This window comes from Corapipo altera, unplaced genomic scaffold, assembly GCF_003945725.1.
Source record: "Corapipo altera isolate COAL_440 unplaced genomic scaffold, ASM394572v1 1, whole genome shotgun sequence".
NCBI classification, from domain to species: domain Eukaryota; kingdom Metazoa; phylum Chordata; class Aves; order Passeriformes; family Pipridae; genus Corapipo; species Corapipo altera.
The window spans coordinates 12,648,861-12,667,668 of record NW_020884873.1 but is presented as its reverse complement, the minus strand read 5'-3'; the positions used below and the strand labels follow the sequence as shown (position 1 = coordinate 12,667,668).

General features: G+C 37.1%; 1 protein-coding gene across 1 annotated transcript in view; it reads left to right on the top strand.

The window, feature by feature from the left end:
* SLC41A2 (solute carrier family 41 member 2) overlaps positions 1 to 7,790 on the top strand; it is a 48,191-nt gene extending 40,401 nt beyond the window's left edge. Inside the window, exon 11 of the mRNA XM_027665599.1 lies at positions 6,404 to 7,790. Coding sequence (XP_027521400.1) covers positions 6,404 to 6,589 — 186 coding nt within the window. The 3' untranslated portion in view covers positions 6,590 to 7,790. The remainder of the gene's footprint in view (positions 1 to 6,403) is intronic.
* Positions 7,791 to 18,808: the final 11,018 nt, after the last annotated feature.

Below are 18,808 nucleotides of genomic sequence, written 5' to 3'. Positions count from 1 at the left end.
AAAATCAGTAAATTAAAATATTTTAAGTAGTATAAGTATCCATACTGTTATGATCTTCATTCTTTCTGATTCTCTAGGAATGAAACAATTTTGGGTTTCTACACTATAAGAAAACCCAGAAAGTATTTTGTTTTATTTTTTTTTATTTTATTTTAATATTTCTAACTCTAATAGTACAGTTGTTTTTCTTCATTAAATTAATACATATTCTTGAAGTGTTCTTTAATTAAATTTATAAACTGAATCTATTGAAAGCCAAGGCTGTACTCCCTTTACCTTAACTGCACAAATATTTCTATTAACCTGCGTTCAGCTAAAACTTTTAACCTGGGGTTCAAAAGGTCTGAATTAACTCTGTAGTGAAGAGCCTGTTCTGTGTTTATGAATGGCAGCACCAGTGGAAAATACAAATAAAAAGTGTTATGAGGAAAGTATACCTTCTAAGCATGTAGGGTACTTCACATAATGCAGCATACAGTATCTGGGCAAGCCAATGTGCCTTAATGAAAACCAGTATAATGGTTTTAAATGTGTTTTGGATTTGGTGAGTGGCTTCTATTTAAGAGGAATACTCTTTCCTTGAAAATTTTACAAGAACAAGTCACAGACAAACATGTACCAGTACACTGCACGCAGTTACAATATGGCATTTGAGCAATAAAGATTATATTAATTGGAGAACAGTCCTCCTCTTGTACCTCACAAAGGCACAAGTATTTTTTAACTGTATGAGGCTGTGCACTGAGCAAAGTTTCATCCCCTGTCTTGTCAGCCTGCAGGAAAGTGAGAGCAGCTCTGGAGTTGCCAAGCCGTCAGTCCTGGCACACGGCTCGGAGCATTCAAAGGCAGCCTCTGTTCTGCATGTTCTCACTGAGCCAGTAAAACGCCCTCTAAGGAATTTTCACACCTACTAACCAAATCTGAACACACAGTTATGTTTAAGACTCAGGGAATAAACAAACAATAGGAGATTCCCAGAGCTATTACCAAGCAAATAAGTAATTCCAAAATTCTTCTTACCCAACGAAGGTCAGATGTGTACAGCTGTGAACTCACTTTTGCAGTGCTTCAGGGCTGTTTGGGGCAATAGAAAACCAAGAATTCAGCACTGCTCATAACAGCTCCCTGCTCACATCAAAAATATTTTGGATTTCTCACTAGTGTGAGGATTCTAATGATAGTATGGGCCTCTTTAATGTGGAAACATAGCTCATGGGATACTCTGTACATAATAGAGAAATAGGAAAGGTTGTGTTTATAGACAAAATATTGATACACTTTGAATACTACTTTTTCTAACAGGAAAGGTTACTTCCGAAAGATACAGAGCATATAACTGCTAAAGAGACCATGAATTATGGAAACTAGAGTCCAAATCTGGACAGCTCTGTATATTGAGTGCTTTCTCATTGCAGCATGACAAGGAGACTTGCCAGATTCATTGAGATGTGAATGTGGGTATCAACCACTCCTTCTCTTCCAGTCATGTTGCTGTCTGTGGTAGAATCCTGGCTCCTGCTGAGTCATTAGCAGGGATATATCATTTTTACCTTCAGAAGGCTGAGCTCCAAGTGCTTATGTACGTCGCATGACGCGCATGAGTTGTGCTACAGCTAATGCAGGCTGAGCATACCTGAACACTTACTGGTCTGGGTTACACGTCTCATGTCTCAGACAGCTGAGGAACAGCGTGAAATTAGGACTATTTTGGTCAAACCAGGGTGTCTGGCAAAGCTACAAAGAAATCAAGATGGCAATTGGAAAAATTTGAATCAAACTGTGGAATAGAAAAGAAAGCCGCTTCCCACAAAGTTACATCAGTATAGTCAGATTGACTTAGAAACAACTTCAGTTTTTACTTCAATGAGGTTTTAGTTTTACATAAATGTGTGCTGTGCTGTCTGGGCACTTGGATACCTTTAGAGGAGCTAATACCACTTAGCTACAACACAAACAGCAGCAAGAAAAAACTTACTGTTCAGTGGTTTCTTTGCAGCCAGACATTGAAGGAAATCTCTGTATGTTTGGAGGAAATAGTGATTTGTTTCCCCTGGACATGATACACACCAGATATGCTACCTGAGAAAACTGGAGAAAAATGGCTTTTGAAAAACGTGTGTAGACCCTACTCTGCGAGTTCACTGACTACAGATCTCTGTCTGTAGGCAGTGGAAACTCAGCAAGTTCAGTGTAGATCAGTTACAAGCACTTTGCAGTTACTACTTAGTTTCACATGAAGACATCAAAAGCCATTTAAAATTGGAGACGTGTAATATAGAATTTGAAAATTAACTTAATGAAGGGTCAAAACCACTAGAAGACTTAAACCATAAATCTGGCAAGAGTGACAGAGTGAAGACACAGTAGTCTTTAGAGATCCCTAACTGGGATTTTTTACTCATAATTAAAAACCAAATAAATAAACTTACCTTTGAATTTCATAGATTGGCAAGAGTTCTTATGCAGTAATTACAAGATCTTTTCATCATTATGTTATAGATGAATTTTGAGTCAATATAATTTTGAGAGTAAAGGAGACTTAAACTACATTTGAAGAGGTTACCTCAGTTTTCTGAAAACTACATTTTCAGAGGTTACCATCTATGTATCCTGTCTAAAGTGACAGTATGCAACTATTTTCTAATGCACCTTCATATGGAAACAATTTAAGGTGAAATCAGCAGTACTAACAACAGGCAGGGTATCCTGTCTAAGGCATGCTAAATGAACTGCTAAGGGGTCTTTGTTCTACATACTAAACTTAGACTTGAATCTTGATAATGCTCATCTAGAAAAGCATATGCAATTATATAACCTAAATTTTAATTTTCCAGTTTGGTATTGGAATTCATTCATCACAGCGACTAACATATAAACCAGTATAAAGGTGAATTATTCTAATCTGGTTTACAAATATTATGCATTTTAATGTTACACTTTTATCACTATGAATTTGACATGCATTCACTGATAAAATGTGGACATGCCAGATGAATGAAACAATAAAAATATTATAGCATCCTGCAACTTATTAATTAGGCTATAGGAAACTTAGACAGTAGTAAGAATGTTTGGAAGAAGTTGTGTATCTTTATTTTAAATAATAGAGTTTTATTCTTTTCTCATTTCAGAAATCATAAGAAATTAATTCCATGAGAAAATGCAGATATGCTACATGAAAAAGATAAAAAATAACTTTCCTTAGCTAATCTTGTTATTGTATCTAAAGACATGCAAAGAATGAAAGTAAATTTTATGCAAAATAATGAAGGAAAAAAAACCTGCTTTGTAGTGTATAATGTTCCCATTTCTAGTTGTGCAGTCATAAGATTTGAACTTTAAATGGTGAAGCTCACTCATATTTAAGCATTCATATTCAGTTTCAGTTTCAATCTGATACTCGTAATTTGAATCAGAAAGTTCAAGATTGAGAATTAATCTCTATTGCTGTTCTTTGTTGTAAAAAATAATACAGATACTTATATTCCTTATTTTTAGATTCTTCATCATTAGTATTTGATAAAAAGTTCACTCTAGCTCTTTTCCTCCCTCTTATTCTTATTGCTGTATTCTGCTGCTTCTGTCTTCTGAGGACTTGTTTTGACAATGTGACTAAAGGGTCATTTTAGAAATGCAGTCTAAATCCGATCATGTCTTTAGTTTCATTTTCCTCAATTTTGATTGTGATTTTTTTTCCCAGGGGAATAATAATATAGCATGAACACTTAATTGTCCTCTTCCTCTGTATATTGAGTAATTTTAGCTCGCATCTTGAACATGTTCTTCATATTATTTCAAGCTTTTCTTATCACTTTTCTCCAGCTTTCATGCTAAACAGAACATTCTTTACTGTCTTAGTAGGATTGGTCCCTTTATTTTTTCCCTCAAAACCAGCTGGTTTTCAGTTGGAAGTAGGAAGGCTTTTTTCTTCATAGCAAGAGTGCAGGGCAGAAGTACACAGAATTCATACTGCTGTGCCATCTGCGTTATTTTGCTGGCATAAGTATCCATCACTGATAAATAAATCTCAGAAAATGTGAAGTGTTGTGTCTTGTTATGTCTTTTTAATGATTTTTCTCCTTTCTTTTTTTAATCTGTCAGATCTTTGTGAGTGACTTATCATTTTAAATTCAAGACTGTCTTTCAAAAATTCAGCAAACTCATAGTAGGGTCCTTCTTTTTTTTCCCCCCAAAAATAATAGTTACTTTGATTGCTCCCTCTTGACAGTGTTCTTAAAGCAAAATCTTATTGAAGATTTAAGTCACAATGATTAACTCTGTCTTGCAGCACAAACTAATGTGGCCAAATAAGTAACCATTTCCACAGACTGAGCCTTATAATTCTTAAATGTTAGTGGGTTTCTAGCCATGCAAATGCATGGTGGATGATAGCATTATTCCCTCACAAAAAATGAAGGCTGGTGAGCTGCATCCTCATAACATACTCTGTAAGCACTATGTCCTAATTTCCGTCATATATTGTTATAAGCATCAGTTAATATAATATGCTGTAACCTTTTCCTGTTACTTACAGAAGCCAGACGTGTTATAATTCACATTATTTGTTGTGCACCCGTAGGTTAGTACAAGCACAAAGAATTGTTTGGGAAGGTTCACAGAAACTTAGTTTCCAAACTACCCATTTTTCACAGAAGTATAAGTCAGTTATTTCAGGGTGGAAAATATGTAGACAAATGAATGGTATTCACGTTTTAAGAGTCAAAAGTGTATCCTGCCATCTGAATTTTACCGTGTATGTTGTGTCTAATTGGTTGTGTTATATAAATGCAGTATATATTTTTCTTGGAATGAATACTCTCATCTTCTAATGGAACATGCATAACTATTGTTGATGAGGGGCGCTACAGGGTCTTCTGTGCACATCCTGTAGGAGATGTTAATGTACAGGATCTTTTATAAACAGGCCTCTTTTTGTCTCTGTAAGAAGAAGGAGCTGACTTAGAGAATCTGATAGTCTTCCAAAGAAAACATCTGTTTTAAATATATTTGTTTGGATTCCAGTCAGTGCACCTAGGACTTGCATAATTAGCTTAGACTACAGAGTTCCCTTTTCAGAAGATACATTTATATAAATAAGCCATGCATTTTTCATTAAGCAAATACTCCTCCTTTTTTTTTTTTTAATTAGAAATTCAGGCTTGTATTTTAACGTACGCTTCTGCAAAGCAAAGATTAATTGAGAAACTTTTTCAACACAGTTTTTTGTACAACATTCATTTTGCTGTATTTATTATGGAGAAGCATCTTGCAACATCTTATCAATAAATGAGTGTATACATTTATAAGTATACTTTTGATGACAATGATTGATTATTTACTAAATAAATTTAATATAATGCTATACTTTTTATTACTTCTGATGCTGCATATTCCTTTAAATGTACATAGTGGAGTCCTTAAAAAATTAATTATAGGAGTAACTGTTTAAAGTTTACTCTTCTTAAAGATCTGTTTAACTAAAAATACATAAAATACAGTGTTTATTTTATCTTAAGCAGCTCCTTAGAAGATACAAGAAGAAATGGAACTCAGTTAGTGGTCCTTTCTCCATTCATCTTGTGCCATGCCACACCACATGATTCCACTGAACCAGAATCTCTTATCATACAGCTGTGCAACATTAAAGGATTCTTTTTTAAAATTGGATTAATGATTATGCATACCTTTGGTATTAAGATCAAGCTTCTCAAATGTTCAGACATTCACAGTTGGGAATGAAGTCTTTTACTTTGGGACAAATTCAGCCTGGAGTGACAATTCCATAATATATGTTGCAGGTGTGCCTTATTACAGAGGTGCTGAAGATGGTATTTCAGGCATAAAAGTAGGTTCTAGGCCATTTTTGCAGTTCATACAACCCAGAGGAAATTTTTCTTAATTTGACCTGCTATTCTTTATATCACATCTGATTTCAGGTCAGTGCTACATCTGTGGAAACAGGAGTTAACCTGGGTTGAGTGTATTCATGTGGAGCGACATGATTTGGTTCTGAATTAACTCAAAGCCTCACTTAGGCTCTCTCTGTACAGAACAATGTGTTATGTGAGAAGTGCAGTTGCATGTGTGGTTGGACTTTTTGCTTTTTCTTTCCATTTTTCAGAAGTCCTCAAGCATAGACTGGGTGAAGGATGCTGTCAATAATTTCATATGTTCCTTTCAGCTGTGCATGTGATTGACTGAGAGAAGTTGGCTAAGTGTCTCTCTCTCTAGCTGTGGGGAGTTTGAGTCTGAAATTAATTTATATTAATTACTTATATTTTTTCAAAAGCAATTGTGTACAATAATTCTGTGTAGTAAGGAGACAGTAGTGTTGGCTGTTGACTTCCTTTTGCTGTAACTTATGTAATAATAATACAGATTTTGTTTGTTTGATGTTATGTAGGTGTTTACTCTGTTATGGATTGCTGACTGGATGGTGCACCACTTCTGGAAAAAAGGAAAAGATCCTGACAGTTTTTCTATACCTTATCTTACTGCACTGGGAGATCTGCTTGGAACTGCCTTACTAGCTATAGGTTTTCATTTTCTGTGGCTCATAGGTGACAGAGATGGTGATGTTGGTGACTAATTATTCCAGTGGATGCAATGACTTTTCCTAGAATATTGATGAGACTGATCATTCCACTTGAAGGTTCCAAAGTGACTGTTCCATTTGGTCTAAGTAAATCCAGTTGACACAGACATAAAACAGCCTTAATGATTTTAGTTTGGTTTGCATTTAAAAACTTGGATGAAACTAGGATACTTCAGACCTGTATTCCAAAACCAAGGTGAATTGCTGGTAATTGAAGACATCTGAGTAGACACAACAAGGGGTGGATCAATCCTTGAATCAAGTTTTAAATTTTTAAAAGATCTGGTCTTTTAAAAGAACAGTTCCTTACCTGTATTGTGAACCAGAACAATCTCTAATTTCTCAATCGGTGGTGACAAAGAAGAGAGTAAGACCTAATCAGTGTCTTACCTTGTCTTTCCCTCCCAGGGACAAAGTGGGAATATTTTTTCATTTTGCCACAGGAATGGCAGGGTAGACCTCAGATTAATTCATTTTCATAGACATTACCTGAATAGTTGATGTATTCTTATCTTGCAGTTTCAGTGCTGTAGCTCTCTGACCATTGCAGACTTGATTTCAGTAATGACTGTTATGGTGATTAGAACCCTGAGTGTCCACACATGTTGTCACAAGCTTTATTTTCTGTATACTAATATGACCGTCAGCATTTATAAAATTAGGCACTTGAAAAGTGTCTGCAGGGCTGAGCCCTTTCTTTTTGTGCTAAAAAGAGCAACCTAATTATTTTGCTGTTGTGATTTATTAGAACAAGAAAGTAGTAAAGACAAATAATGTGACACTGACTTCACCAATAATAATGGATGAATGATTAAAACTCCTTGTGTTGGAAAATGTATGTTCATTTAGCAACTGAAAAGATGTTTGACTAACTGATATTAATGGTGTTGTGATGGCCAGTATCCTGATTTTAATGAAGTATTTAGAGGTGTTGAGTTAACTGTAAATACTGATCCCTGCTTAAAACTTGAGGTATAAAAGATGAAGTTTCTTTTTTAGGCACTTATGAAGTTACATAAACTTCTCAAATTCTGGAGCTGTGTCATCCATTTCTCAGCAGAAATCTCTGCTAACAGGGGATTTGCTTTCAAACTGTGAAAGTAATATGGTCAATGAGGAAAATACGGTTTCTGAATGATTTCTCCTATTTGTAGACCTCAATATTTCAAATAATACATTGATCATGACAACTTTGGTTGCCACTTTGAAAAAAAAGGTACTAATTGCTCTGTTTTAAAATCTAGTGGGAGTTCCTCACAGCATACATTTTTCAAGGCTATAGCATAAATCCTAAATGCATAATTAAATAAATCATATTTTAAATGTTGTGGTTGAAAGTTTTAAATTTTGATATTTAAATTAGATGACTAAATCCATATATCAGCATATGTTTTAATCCTATAGTCGTGCTTTATATTACAAATCCTTTTTAATTTGATGGACCTACTCAGATGAGTAGATTATGTGGGTAAGTGTTAACAGGACTTCTATAGGTGTTGGTCACCTTAAACTCTTTGGAAGTTCAAAGAGTTTGCAACTTTGAAAATTAAACCAGCTATTCAGTGCCTACACATGAATTTAGATGCCTGGATTTTAGCTCCCTCATTTAAACACTTTTATTTAAGCTTTTTCTTACAGTTATGATAATATAGTTGTTTGAATGAATCATATGTATTATGTCTTTTATTATGTGAGAGAAAGATGAAATCTTTCTAACTTCAGGTTCTCTGACTTTTCTTAGTTTGTATTAATGTTATTTAAAATACTTTCTTGTATGTAGCATTGCGGGAAATACTCCTATTAAATAGTTTAAATGGAATAGATGTAACTCATTTTTAATTTTTTTTCAATAATGGATATTTATTTTTGATGCAGATGTAGATGCAAATTTTTTAACTTCTGTTAGAACTGCCATCTGAATCAACTAAACTGGCATTTCAAGCACCTGTTAGAGTTACTGGATTTTAAGGTCATTTTTAAATGAATTGCAGGATTCTTAAAAATTAAAATTTCTTGAGATACTTGTAATCTGTGCTTATCTGATGGGTGAGGGTGTTGTAGTATTTAGTCATAGCAGTATTGTTAGTGTGCTAAATATTTTCCTAGTAAATAGGCAGCTATTGGTACAGTTTGCTGACAAATATGTGAGTGTTTAGATACCCAGTCTGGGGAAGAAATGTTACATGGGTCAAATTCAGTCAAATTTGAAAAAGGGAAATATGTTGACCAACTGGAATAATCTGGGCTTGGAAACCATAAGTGATGGAAAAGTGTAAAGGGGAAAGTTCATTGCATAGTTGAGAGAGCAAAACCCATATTGTGGGAAAGAAAAAGGTGCAAACTTTCACACAGCATTCATTATGAGAGGCAGGAGCAAACAGAAGGAAGTTATTTGGAGAAAAGAATCAAAAGGCACAGCCAAACTTTTTTCTCAGGAAGGGAAGAAAAATATAACTCGTGTTGAAAGGACTTGGGGAAGAGGTGTAAAAAGAGATACTTTGGGGAATGGTGGAAGTGAGTGGGGGAAAAAAAGAATGCTCTTAGATATGATTAAAAAGGAGCTTGAGTGAGGAAAGAAGCATGACATTGATAAAACAGGGAGAGTCTTGACATCTGGAAGAACAAGATGTTAATAAATAATCTATGATGTGGAAAAGGGTTTGATTCCTATGTGGAAAGGAGCATTTTAGAAACTTACAGGGTTTGCAAACTCTGCTACCTCGTGTTATGAAGCCAAAAAGTTCTTACCACTGACTTCTAGGGGGAGTAGTAGTCCAACCATGAGAATAATATGGGAGATGACACAAAAGAGTACTTGGATAAAAGAGAATTTTATCAAGTACTCAAAAACCGTACTCCCTAAACCAACTTTAACTCTAGCCAAGTCAGCCTTTTCACAGTATTCTATTCCACCAACTTGATTTTTTAAACACAACCCAGTAAGAGTGAATTACTTCACTTGTGTGTGGGTAAGAAATGTTACTAGAAATTCTGTCAGAGACAAATTGTGTGCTTTTTGTACATTGAAAGGGACATCCTGAAATGTTATTCTGTGTCTTGTTATCAAAGCAGCCATATTTTATAATCTGGCAGATAAAATGATGACTCTGTGTTAAAAATCATTAAGTGTTTTCCTCCCCTCCACCCGCTAGAAGATTCTTTCAAACCTTCCTTTATAATGTCCTGCCTAATTAGGGCTATGGCCGATTCACATCTATTTGCTTTTGTGTCAGCATGGAGCACTTTCTTTGATTCTGGTTTATATCAGCTCATTCACCTCATTTAAGATGTGGATCACCTTAAAGCTCCTCCTGCAACTTCTTGTACAGATTTTCAATCTGCTGATGAGCTGGACCAGCCAAAAGCTCCAGTTACTTTGCCTTACAAGTTACTGTCTATAATCTGATGCTGAGTAACTCTTGGAGTTCTCTTGTTTGGTCATTTTTACTGTCTGCTGAGGTTTTTTTTCTCTGCTTCAGAAATATCTCTAGGGTGAGTAGAAGGATGGGCGGGTTATTTGAAATGTGTATCATTTTCCATTCTGAAGGACTTTGTGACCATCTCAATTGCTCCATGAGCATGTATGAAAGGGGATAATCTCATTTGTAGAGTACAAGCAAATGCCGCTTTAAAACTTGGAGCTTTAAAACTTTAAAACAGTTTCATACTGTAGGAGTTTTCTTTTTCTGTGTAATGCTTTGAAATGATGTTGGAATTCTGAATGAATGCCTGAATGACTCCAGCTTCTTTTTAGAGTGATTATACAGCTGGGATAGTTCCACAGCTCTATTATGCTGTTTGATATAGGGGAGGATTCTTCTTTTAACATATATAGATCAGTACTTTGATTTTTATAACATCAGTATACACTGTCTTAATCTGTGATGTTTAAATTGGCAATATCCTTCCACTCCCATGTTTAATATATTAATTTCATGGGGATGTTTACAATGTTGATGAGAAACTGGTGAGCGGTAAATTAATTTCACTTCTTTTTACAATTTGCAAACAAAATTAGACTTTTCTCATACAAAGATTAGAACAGCACGAGGATTAAGTCTTTACAAATGCAGAATATTTTGCAGAACCAGGATTCAAAATAAGACCTATCATCTTTTTAATAGATTTGCTATTTCACTTCGGTTCTGAGCATCACAAAAAGCTCTCTTAAGTCCAAGAATAGCCCAGAATATGCATCAGGAACCAGTAGTATAAGCACAAGTGAAATGAAGTGTTTGAAATTCCTTATTATTACTGTAATGGTAAAACTGCTATTGCAAATGAGATAGTCTCTTTAGAGGTGCAGAAAATGGCAACAGAATAGGGTAATTGAATTATAACCTGCTTTAAAAAAAGTAAGATAATGTTCATAAACTGTACCCAAGGAATTGAAAGCATTGTGAAGTCCCTTAGTAGGATTTTTCTTTTATTTCTGGCTAAATTTTTTGTGATACCACACATTGTTTTGACTGTGTTCTCTAATCCATTCCTAATCATGTCAACCTGTTGCTCAGCAATCTTTTGCATTATCGTTTTCCCGTATGTATTCAAAGTTAAAAAAATCAGCTTTTTGTACATCTAGTTGGGGGGAAGAACTAGGAAAGAGATGTGGTTTGTCATTAAAGCCTCATTCTGATAGTCCTAAAGAGAAGTCTTTCTGTTAAATTCAATGAAAATTTGATCATCATACATGCTGTGCATGAATACTCCAGGGAATCTGGCATTAGCCAGACATGAATAATTCATGATTAAAGCTAAGAACCAATATACTTAGTAAATATACAAGATTGCCATATTGTGGGTGGATACCCAAGAGCAGGAGTCATGCAGCATTGGCAGGGCTGACCTTCTGTGCAGCTGGAAACTTAATTTGATTTCAAGTCCTGCTAGTTATTTATTTAATATGCAAGCTAGTCCATCATGTCCTCTGTTTATGCTTTTGTTTCTTGGTCCAAACGATACTTGTAATCTGCTTCTTCCTTTACTTAGCATTCTTCAACTTGCTCTTTTGGGAGATTGTTTCCTCTTCAAGAGCTCCTAAAAGTCTTGAGAGGTCAAGGAAGTGCTTTCCTTGAATAGTTTTAAATCTACTTTTTGCAAGTAAAATAGGGTCCTGAATGAATTAGATTAGTAGATAACTAATGACTTCTGAACAGATCCTCAAAAATTAATATCTCTAAGTTCTCAGGTTTACGTTCTAAGTTTTACTGTGAACAGGATCGTAAGAAGATTTTGTCTGTTGACTCATTTTTTTTCTGTCATCTCCTGGTTCAGATTACTGAAATTTTTGCTATGTCCCATCTACAGTAGAAGAGCATTTTAATAAATCTGACATTCTAAATGGTATTTCAAAAATTATGAGCAACAATACTTGTTTTATACTTGAGAAGCAAGCATCCACTACGTTCCTGTAAATCCTCATACTATGATTAGCTTTAGATCATACAAAGCTCTCTTTTTTCACTTAAAAGAGATGAGTACCTCTGGAGTTTGGAGCATTTCCAAAGTGAAAGTGAACTTGTTAAGCTTGATCACATTTAGGTAACTGAGATCAGCTCAGGTACCATTTTGTAGACAAAAGTGTGGATGATTGGGAGACATAAGCAAGCTCTGTATTTGTCTACTACATGAAGTTCTCTCTGTTTCATTCATTTTGTCTTAATGCTTTGCTATTGCCATTGTCTTCAGGCCCAATCCATTAAGGCCACTGAGCACTATGGTAATGTAAGTCTGTCAAATACGTATGGGACTGTGGTCCCCCACTGTAACAAAAGACAGAAAGGACTTTGAAAAAAACCCAAAACCTTAAGAAACCTGCGTGTCATTTGTGCAAAATGTGTAAGATCTCAAATGCTGTGAATTCAGATACAAAACGATGTACTCATTCTCAGGTTTCATTTCCATCTGGCCTTTGCTCTATTCTCAAACTAGAAAGTTGCTTCATTTTTTTTTAAAAAAATTTTTTTAAAAGATCAAGGTCAAGAAGCCTGTCTCTGTTAGAACCATGTCTGGTTACGTGCCTTGCATGTAAGACTGACAAAAGCTAAGACTATATTCGTCCCTTACAGAGACTAAATCTCTTACTTTGAGCCTGACTGTATAGTCTTGGCATTAAACAGCCTATGGCATTGGCACAGTGCTGGTTGTGTGGGGTTTTCACCCCTGTGACTCTGTACCTGGAAGAGGTGACACTGAGACACCCACGGTGTTGCTGGCAAATAGTAAGACTTGGCTGAAAGTTGGTAAAGGAAAGCTATCCATGGAACTGTTCCTCTCCCCCTTCCAAGATATTTACTGATCTTGCCCCTCTCTGCTCCATGAGCCATTGCTCTGCACCATGCAAAGTGTCTCAACCAACTGCTTAGGTTCTCCTTTACTTCGCTGACTTCCTGTGGGATGGGAGCTTCCTGATACCTCTACCATCCATGTTCTCCTTAATTTCACATCTTATTAGAACACAGGAAGATGCAGCAATGTCCATCAGTTCAAAGGAAGTCCAGTTCTGCTGTTTGCTGCAAAAATTGCATTTTAAACATTTATTGAAACCTGTAAATATTTCAAAGTCCTTCTGACTTTAGATTATTGCATTACATGAATGTTTAATAGATACAGAAGCTGCACTTAAAGCACTGATTAATGCACATATACCTCTGGAATTTTTATCTCTTTTAGACTGGCACTAAGAGAAACAAACATTTTTAGCACTGGTTACAAGAAGCATAGGAATCCTCTCACAACATGAGACAAAACTAATGACTCTTTACCTTTCTGGTTGTTGATTCTCATTCAACTCTAACAACATTGCATCCACTTTTCTGGCATATTATGGAATTGAGGTGTTCAGTGAAAGCTCATTTTTAGTTGTCTGATTTTTTTCAGGACCACAGCACACCTGCAGGAACCTCAACTGTGCCATGTGTATCCCTCACATATGTGCATGGTCAATCTCTTGCTAGATAAGGACTAAGTCTTGTAATCCATTTTTGTCCCGTTCATACCTCTATAAAAACCTCTTGCCACACATAAGAGGAGATTTTTTTTTCCATTTCTTCTGCTTTTAGGAAGGTATGGCTTACAGCTCTATGGACTAGGCAAGACCGACCCATGCACCCTCTATATGCTCTGAGGACAGCTGTCTCCAGTATGCAGGAAGTCCTTGTAAGCTACAGAATAACTGGGAGTCCCTTTTCCAATACAAGCCCTCAGGATCAGGAATAGGAGGGCTGTTGCCACATAGCTAGGGGGAGATCTGTGTGCTTGCCTCTCAGGGCTACAGGGTGCTCATGGCTATGCAGCAGAGGCAATTTTGTATAACACTGATACCAATTTAACTCCTCTTGTGAAATGGGAGAATTGACCTGGAATCCTTAGTCACTAACAACCCACAACAAATTAAACTTCAAAGTTTTTAATAAGACAATTCAGGCCAAAAAATGCAAGGAGTTATATTTGCTCTGTAAGGCAGACTGATGGTCACTTGATAGAAATGAACGACTGTGAGTGACAGGGGGATAGGATGCCCAGGTTTAGGAGCCTCTCTGCTGTCTGACAACCTCTGAGAAGGGGGGAAAGCATCTGGCAATGCAGCACAGGGCTGCATTCAGTTCACGTCTATCAAGACTTAAACCCAAATTGCATCAGCAAGATCTCTGATGCAGAAGGAAACCATTAGTTACCACCATCATCTCTTCAGCTAATTATCCTGAGGCTTTTTATTTGATCAAAGGAAAAATGTGAACATGTTATTTCACTCGGAAACAGGAGCACACCTGGCTGGGTACATCTACTGAAATGTCCTGCTGCAGGGAAAGCTAAAGTGTCTGTCTCCAGCTGGAAATCTCTGTGCTCCTCAAAAGCTCACTTTGCATGTTAATTTGATAATAATGGAGGAGTTAACAGTGACATCCATCACAGGAACTATGACAACACCAATGAGAAAAAGGCTGACTGCAGCCTTATCCTGGTTTAGGGTATGGAGGGCACATCATTCCTAAGTGAAAGTTCCTTCTGCTTTAGATGGAGCTTCTGCTGTTCAAAATCTAGGACAAAACATCTTAAACCTGAAACCTGTTAATTATTTCAGAAGTATTCACCTGACTGCTTTCCATCTGACATCTTTATATCATGAAAAGTAAGACTGAAATCCAGACACTGCAAATCAAATGTGTAACTCCTTGCTAAGGAACTGGGACAGAACTTATGTGCTCTGCTGTGGCTGCATTTCCCAGCATGGAATACTCTTTTATATGAGAGCATTTATAGGTTTTAATCAGCTTCCAGAATCCCTACTAAAGATTTGCTAGGTAACGTGAAACACACTACAATAAGCAAAGCAGGATTGTTCACCCCACTGTGTTCTCAAACATTTCCTCTGATTTAATTCTCAGTGTCTCACAAGGAGACTCCCCAAACTGAGACTTTCCATCTTACAGTCCTTTTCCTTTTCCATCTTACAGTTCCTCCCATCTTGCAGTCCTTTTCCATAGTTATACAGACTTTAATTTGTCACCTGAATTGCACTCAGCCATGCCTCCTTCTAATCCTTGCACGTCAAGGAGTTTTTTCATTTAAAAATGGTGGATTTAATTTTTGAAATTTTCCTAAGTGAAAAAGGGATGCTTTAAAAGCATCTGCTGTAGGAATGATACATACAGCACATAAAATCGTATTGCACACACACAGCAGTAACATTTTTATGATAAACTAGCAAAGTACATTGTAAAATTAATTCAAAATAGTTAAATTGTTATGTCCTTCCATATAAGTGAAGGAAAATTTCGTCATAAATCATGAATAGCTATAATTCCTGAAAGGAATATATTTTGTTTTTCTTCAATGGATGTCTCAACATTTACCTGGACACCTCTGCAACCAACACGTGCCTCTTTGTATTGTGGCTGCTTGCTCTGATTTGATCTCTCTTTCTAAATTAATTTCTTTCAAGTTTAAAAAAAAGATAAAAAAATGCAGTGATTGATCACATTCATAGAGCAATCACATTTTAAAAAAACCCCAACACCTCTGCTTTAGACATAAAATTAAACCTTAGCTAGAATGGTTATCTGCTGAAGTAAGTCTGACTAAATTGAGCCTAAGAAAGGCTTAAACCCCATATTTGCACAAGCTTTTATGGGAAATTGGGGCTGTGTGGGCTGCAGGTTTTGACTTGATATAGGGCTTCAAATACCTACTGACAGCACAGAGACCTCTTGCTGCTAAAAAGTCATGAATTGTCACAGTAAAATTCTAGTTTTTAGAATAAACCAAAGCCTAATGGCTAAACTGTTATTATTCAGCTATATGTTACTCTGACAGCTTTATGTATTAGTGAAAAATACAGAAATGAGGGCATAAACTTTGGATTGATTTGGATTCAAAACAGCTTTGCTGGTTACTTGCTTTTTAATTAAAAACTCTGATTGAAATGAGATTTTCAAATCCACATAATTTTACTTTAAATGCTATGTCTCATTTTCCAACATGAACTTTCCATTAATTGCCTAGTGATAGGACATGTGCACCTAAAGAAATATTAGCTCAGGCTGCATTTACTCAAAAAATAGGGACAGAGGAATCAATTTCAATTCAAAATTAGTAACATTATTAAATATTGGCAAAATATATTTTAAACAACGTATAAATGAATGATAATATTTTCTTTTTTCTTCCATGAATAGGTCACTACTCTGGGTCCTAAATGGCTCTGACTTAGCCAGCAGAAGTTATTTATTGACAGTGAGTTGAATCTCATAGTCAGGAGGCTTGAGCACTCCAGTAGAATGACATTTCAAGTAACAGTGGAAACAGTTGGCTTTTTGTCATGCCAATAGGAAAGAGAAATTTGATTTTCCTCTTTTAATACAGTTTTTTAAAAAAACTGATTTGCATGCAAGTTGGGGAGGTGGCTTTTGGATATGTGACCTTTAGCGCATTGAAGAATAAAACCACTCTAATTTTTCAAAATTTTCAGTCTTTGGCAAACTTGTAGGTGCACCTGGAAAAGCAAGATATTTTTGTGTGGCATCAGGAGTCTTGTACGTGATGATGTGTAACACAACTAGTGAGAAAAGCACTGTGCTGTTGGTTGGGAAGCATATGCTCTAGTTTCTTCTCTACACTTGTTTAATTTTTTTCTCTTTTCCTTCCAGTTTCCCGTATTTTAAATGTTTTTGCAATTATGATGGAATTAAATGAAATGCACTTGCATGCAAACAAAGGTAGGGAAGTGTCAGAGTTCGTGCTTGCACAGGGAGCATATTATGACTACAGGAACAGGCTTTCTTCAAACTTTGCATTAGCTCCACTGGAATTACTCACTTGGGCAAGGGGACACCTCAGTCATGCAGGATCCTTACAGTTTGTCACATCCCCCCAGTGCTGCACATTCATCTCCCCAGTGCCCTGGGGGTGCTGCACAGAGCTCTGCTGCTGCCAGCTCTACTCGTACAGCAGCTGCCTGAGGTCTTTGCTGCAGGCAGCTCCTGGGTGCCAAAATGAAGGGGGTTTGTAAATTTGTAATTATTTAATGGAAAAATTGAGGCTTGCCAAAAGGACAAATCCTCGAGCTTCCTTCCACTGGTGCTTTTGTGAGTCTGTGGCAGTATCAAGGACTGGGCTTCTTTCTCTGCTATTCTTACAGGCAACAAAGGAAATCACCTGATAGTTGTGCACCCAAGAGCTGTGCAGAGAGGCCATTTCTTATCCCATTGCCTCAAAAATGGAAGTTTCCAGTTTTGTGTGCATGTGACTTCAATTTTTTAAAGCCTCCAGCTCCCTCCCTCCATGGCTGACCTCTGCAGCTGCTGGTTCCCCTTGCCTGTGCTCGGTTCCCTGGCATGCCCCAGTGCACTGACCCCCACACAGCCAAGGGATTTCCTGGAGACTTCTCCTGGCCCTTGTTTCTGCATGACACTGCACTCCATCTCTGTGAATGCAGCCGAGGGGCTCTCTCAGGGCAGTACAGTGGCGAGACCCATGCACTGCTGGAAGAGGATTGCATCACTTCCAAGAGTGTGTATTCCCTGCCCTGCCAAGCTGCCAAAGGGATACAGAACAATCAGCAGGGTGGCCAGACTCAGGCTAAGTGCTCACTTAGATCCAGTCCTTCTCAAGACCTTCTTAATTATCTCCCTCTGGTTGAGACTGTAGAAGACACAAATCACCAATGTTTTGAAAGGTGAAGGTTGTTATCTTAATATGCACAGCCAAGCTGCGATTTCAATAAACAGTGCTGCAGTTCTGCCTATTAATTAGGGAGTGCAGGGTGATGGGGCATTTGAGGTGGGAATGGGCTTGGCCAGTGCCCCATCATGTACTATGACACTTGCTCAGCAGATGGCCTATTTTCTGGTTGTCTCTGCTCTCATTGTGAATGATGTTTGCCCTGTGAGGAGCGGGGCTGGCAGGTTCAGTGGTCTGTTTGTCACTGGCAGGGCTGCACCCAGAATGTGGCATTCAGTTTTGGGGCCCTCCCCAATTCAGGAGGCATGTTAAGATGCTGAAGAGGTTACAGTGATGGGATACCAAGATGTTCAGTGACCTAAAGCATGTCACCTACAAAGAGATCTTGAGTTTGTCTTCAAAGCTCAGTTGGAAGTTTCCACTTTGGGGTTAGATGTGGCCTCAGTGAAGACCATGGACAATACTACGCAGGCTTGGGGACTGATGGAAATGTTAAAAACTCAAAGCCATTACTAGTGGATTCACATGAAGGTGAGCAAGCACATGGGCTGAAGCTCATCAGGTACCTGGAGTTTACGTCATCTGTCTGGCTCTAAATCACCTTTGCTTGAGGTAGGACAATGTTTCTGGGCATGCAACAGGTCTTAAACTGACAGCCCTCATCCTTGCTGGCTGGGAACTCAAGAAAGAAGAGGAGCAAGAGGGATGCTGTTAGATGACTTCAGCTTTCCTGCTCCACAGTAGTAGATAATTTTAAGTCTTCTGTGTGTCCTGCCACAATAACGCAGGTGAGAAAGGAAAGCCATGTAGACAAAAATCCCACCCTGAAAAATCCACCCTGAAAGCATGAGCCAGAAATAAAGCACACAGAGAGGAACTTTCTTTCTTCAATTTAATTGAAGTTACTTAGAAAAATAATCAGGCTTGAATGGCTTTTTTAAGGAAAGATTCATGAGCAGTTCACACTTGTGTTGGCAATGTATAATTTAGCTTTTTTCTTTATTAACAGTATATTTAAGTATGAGGAGATAC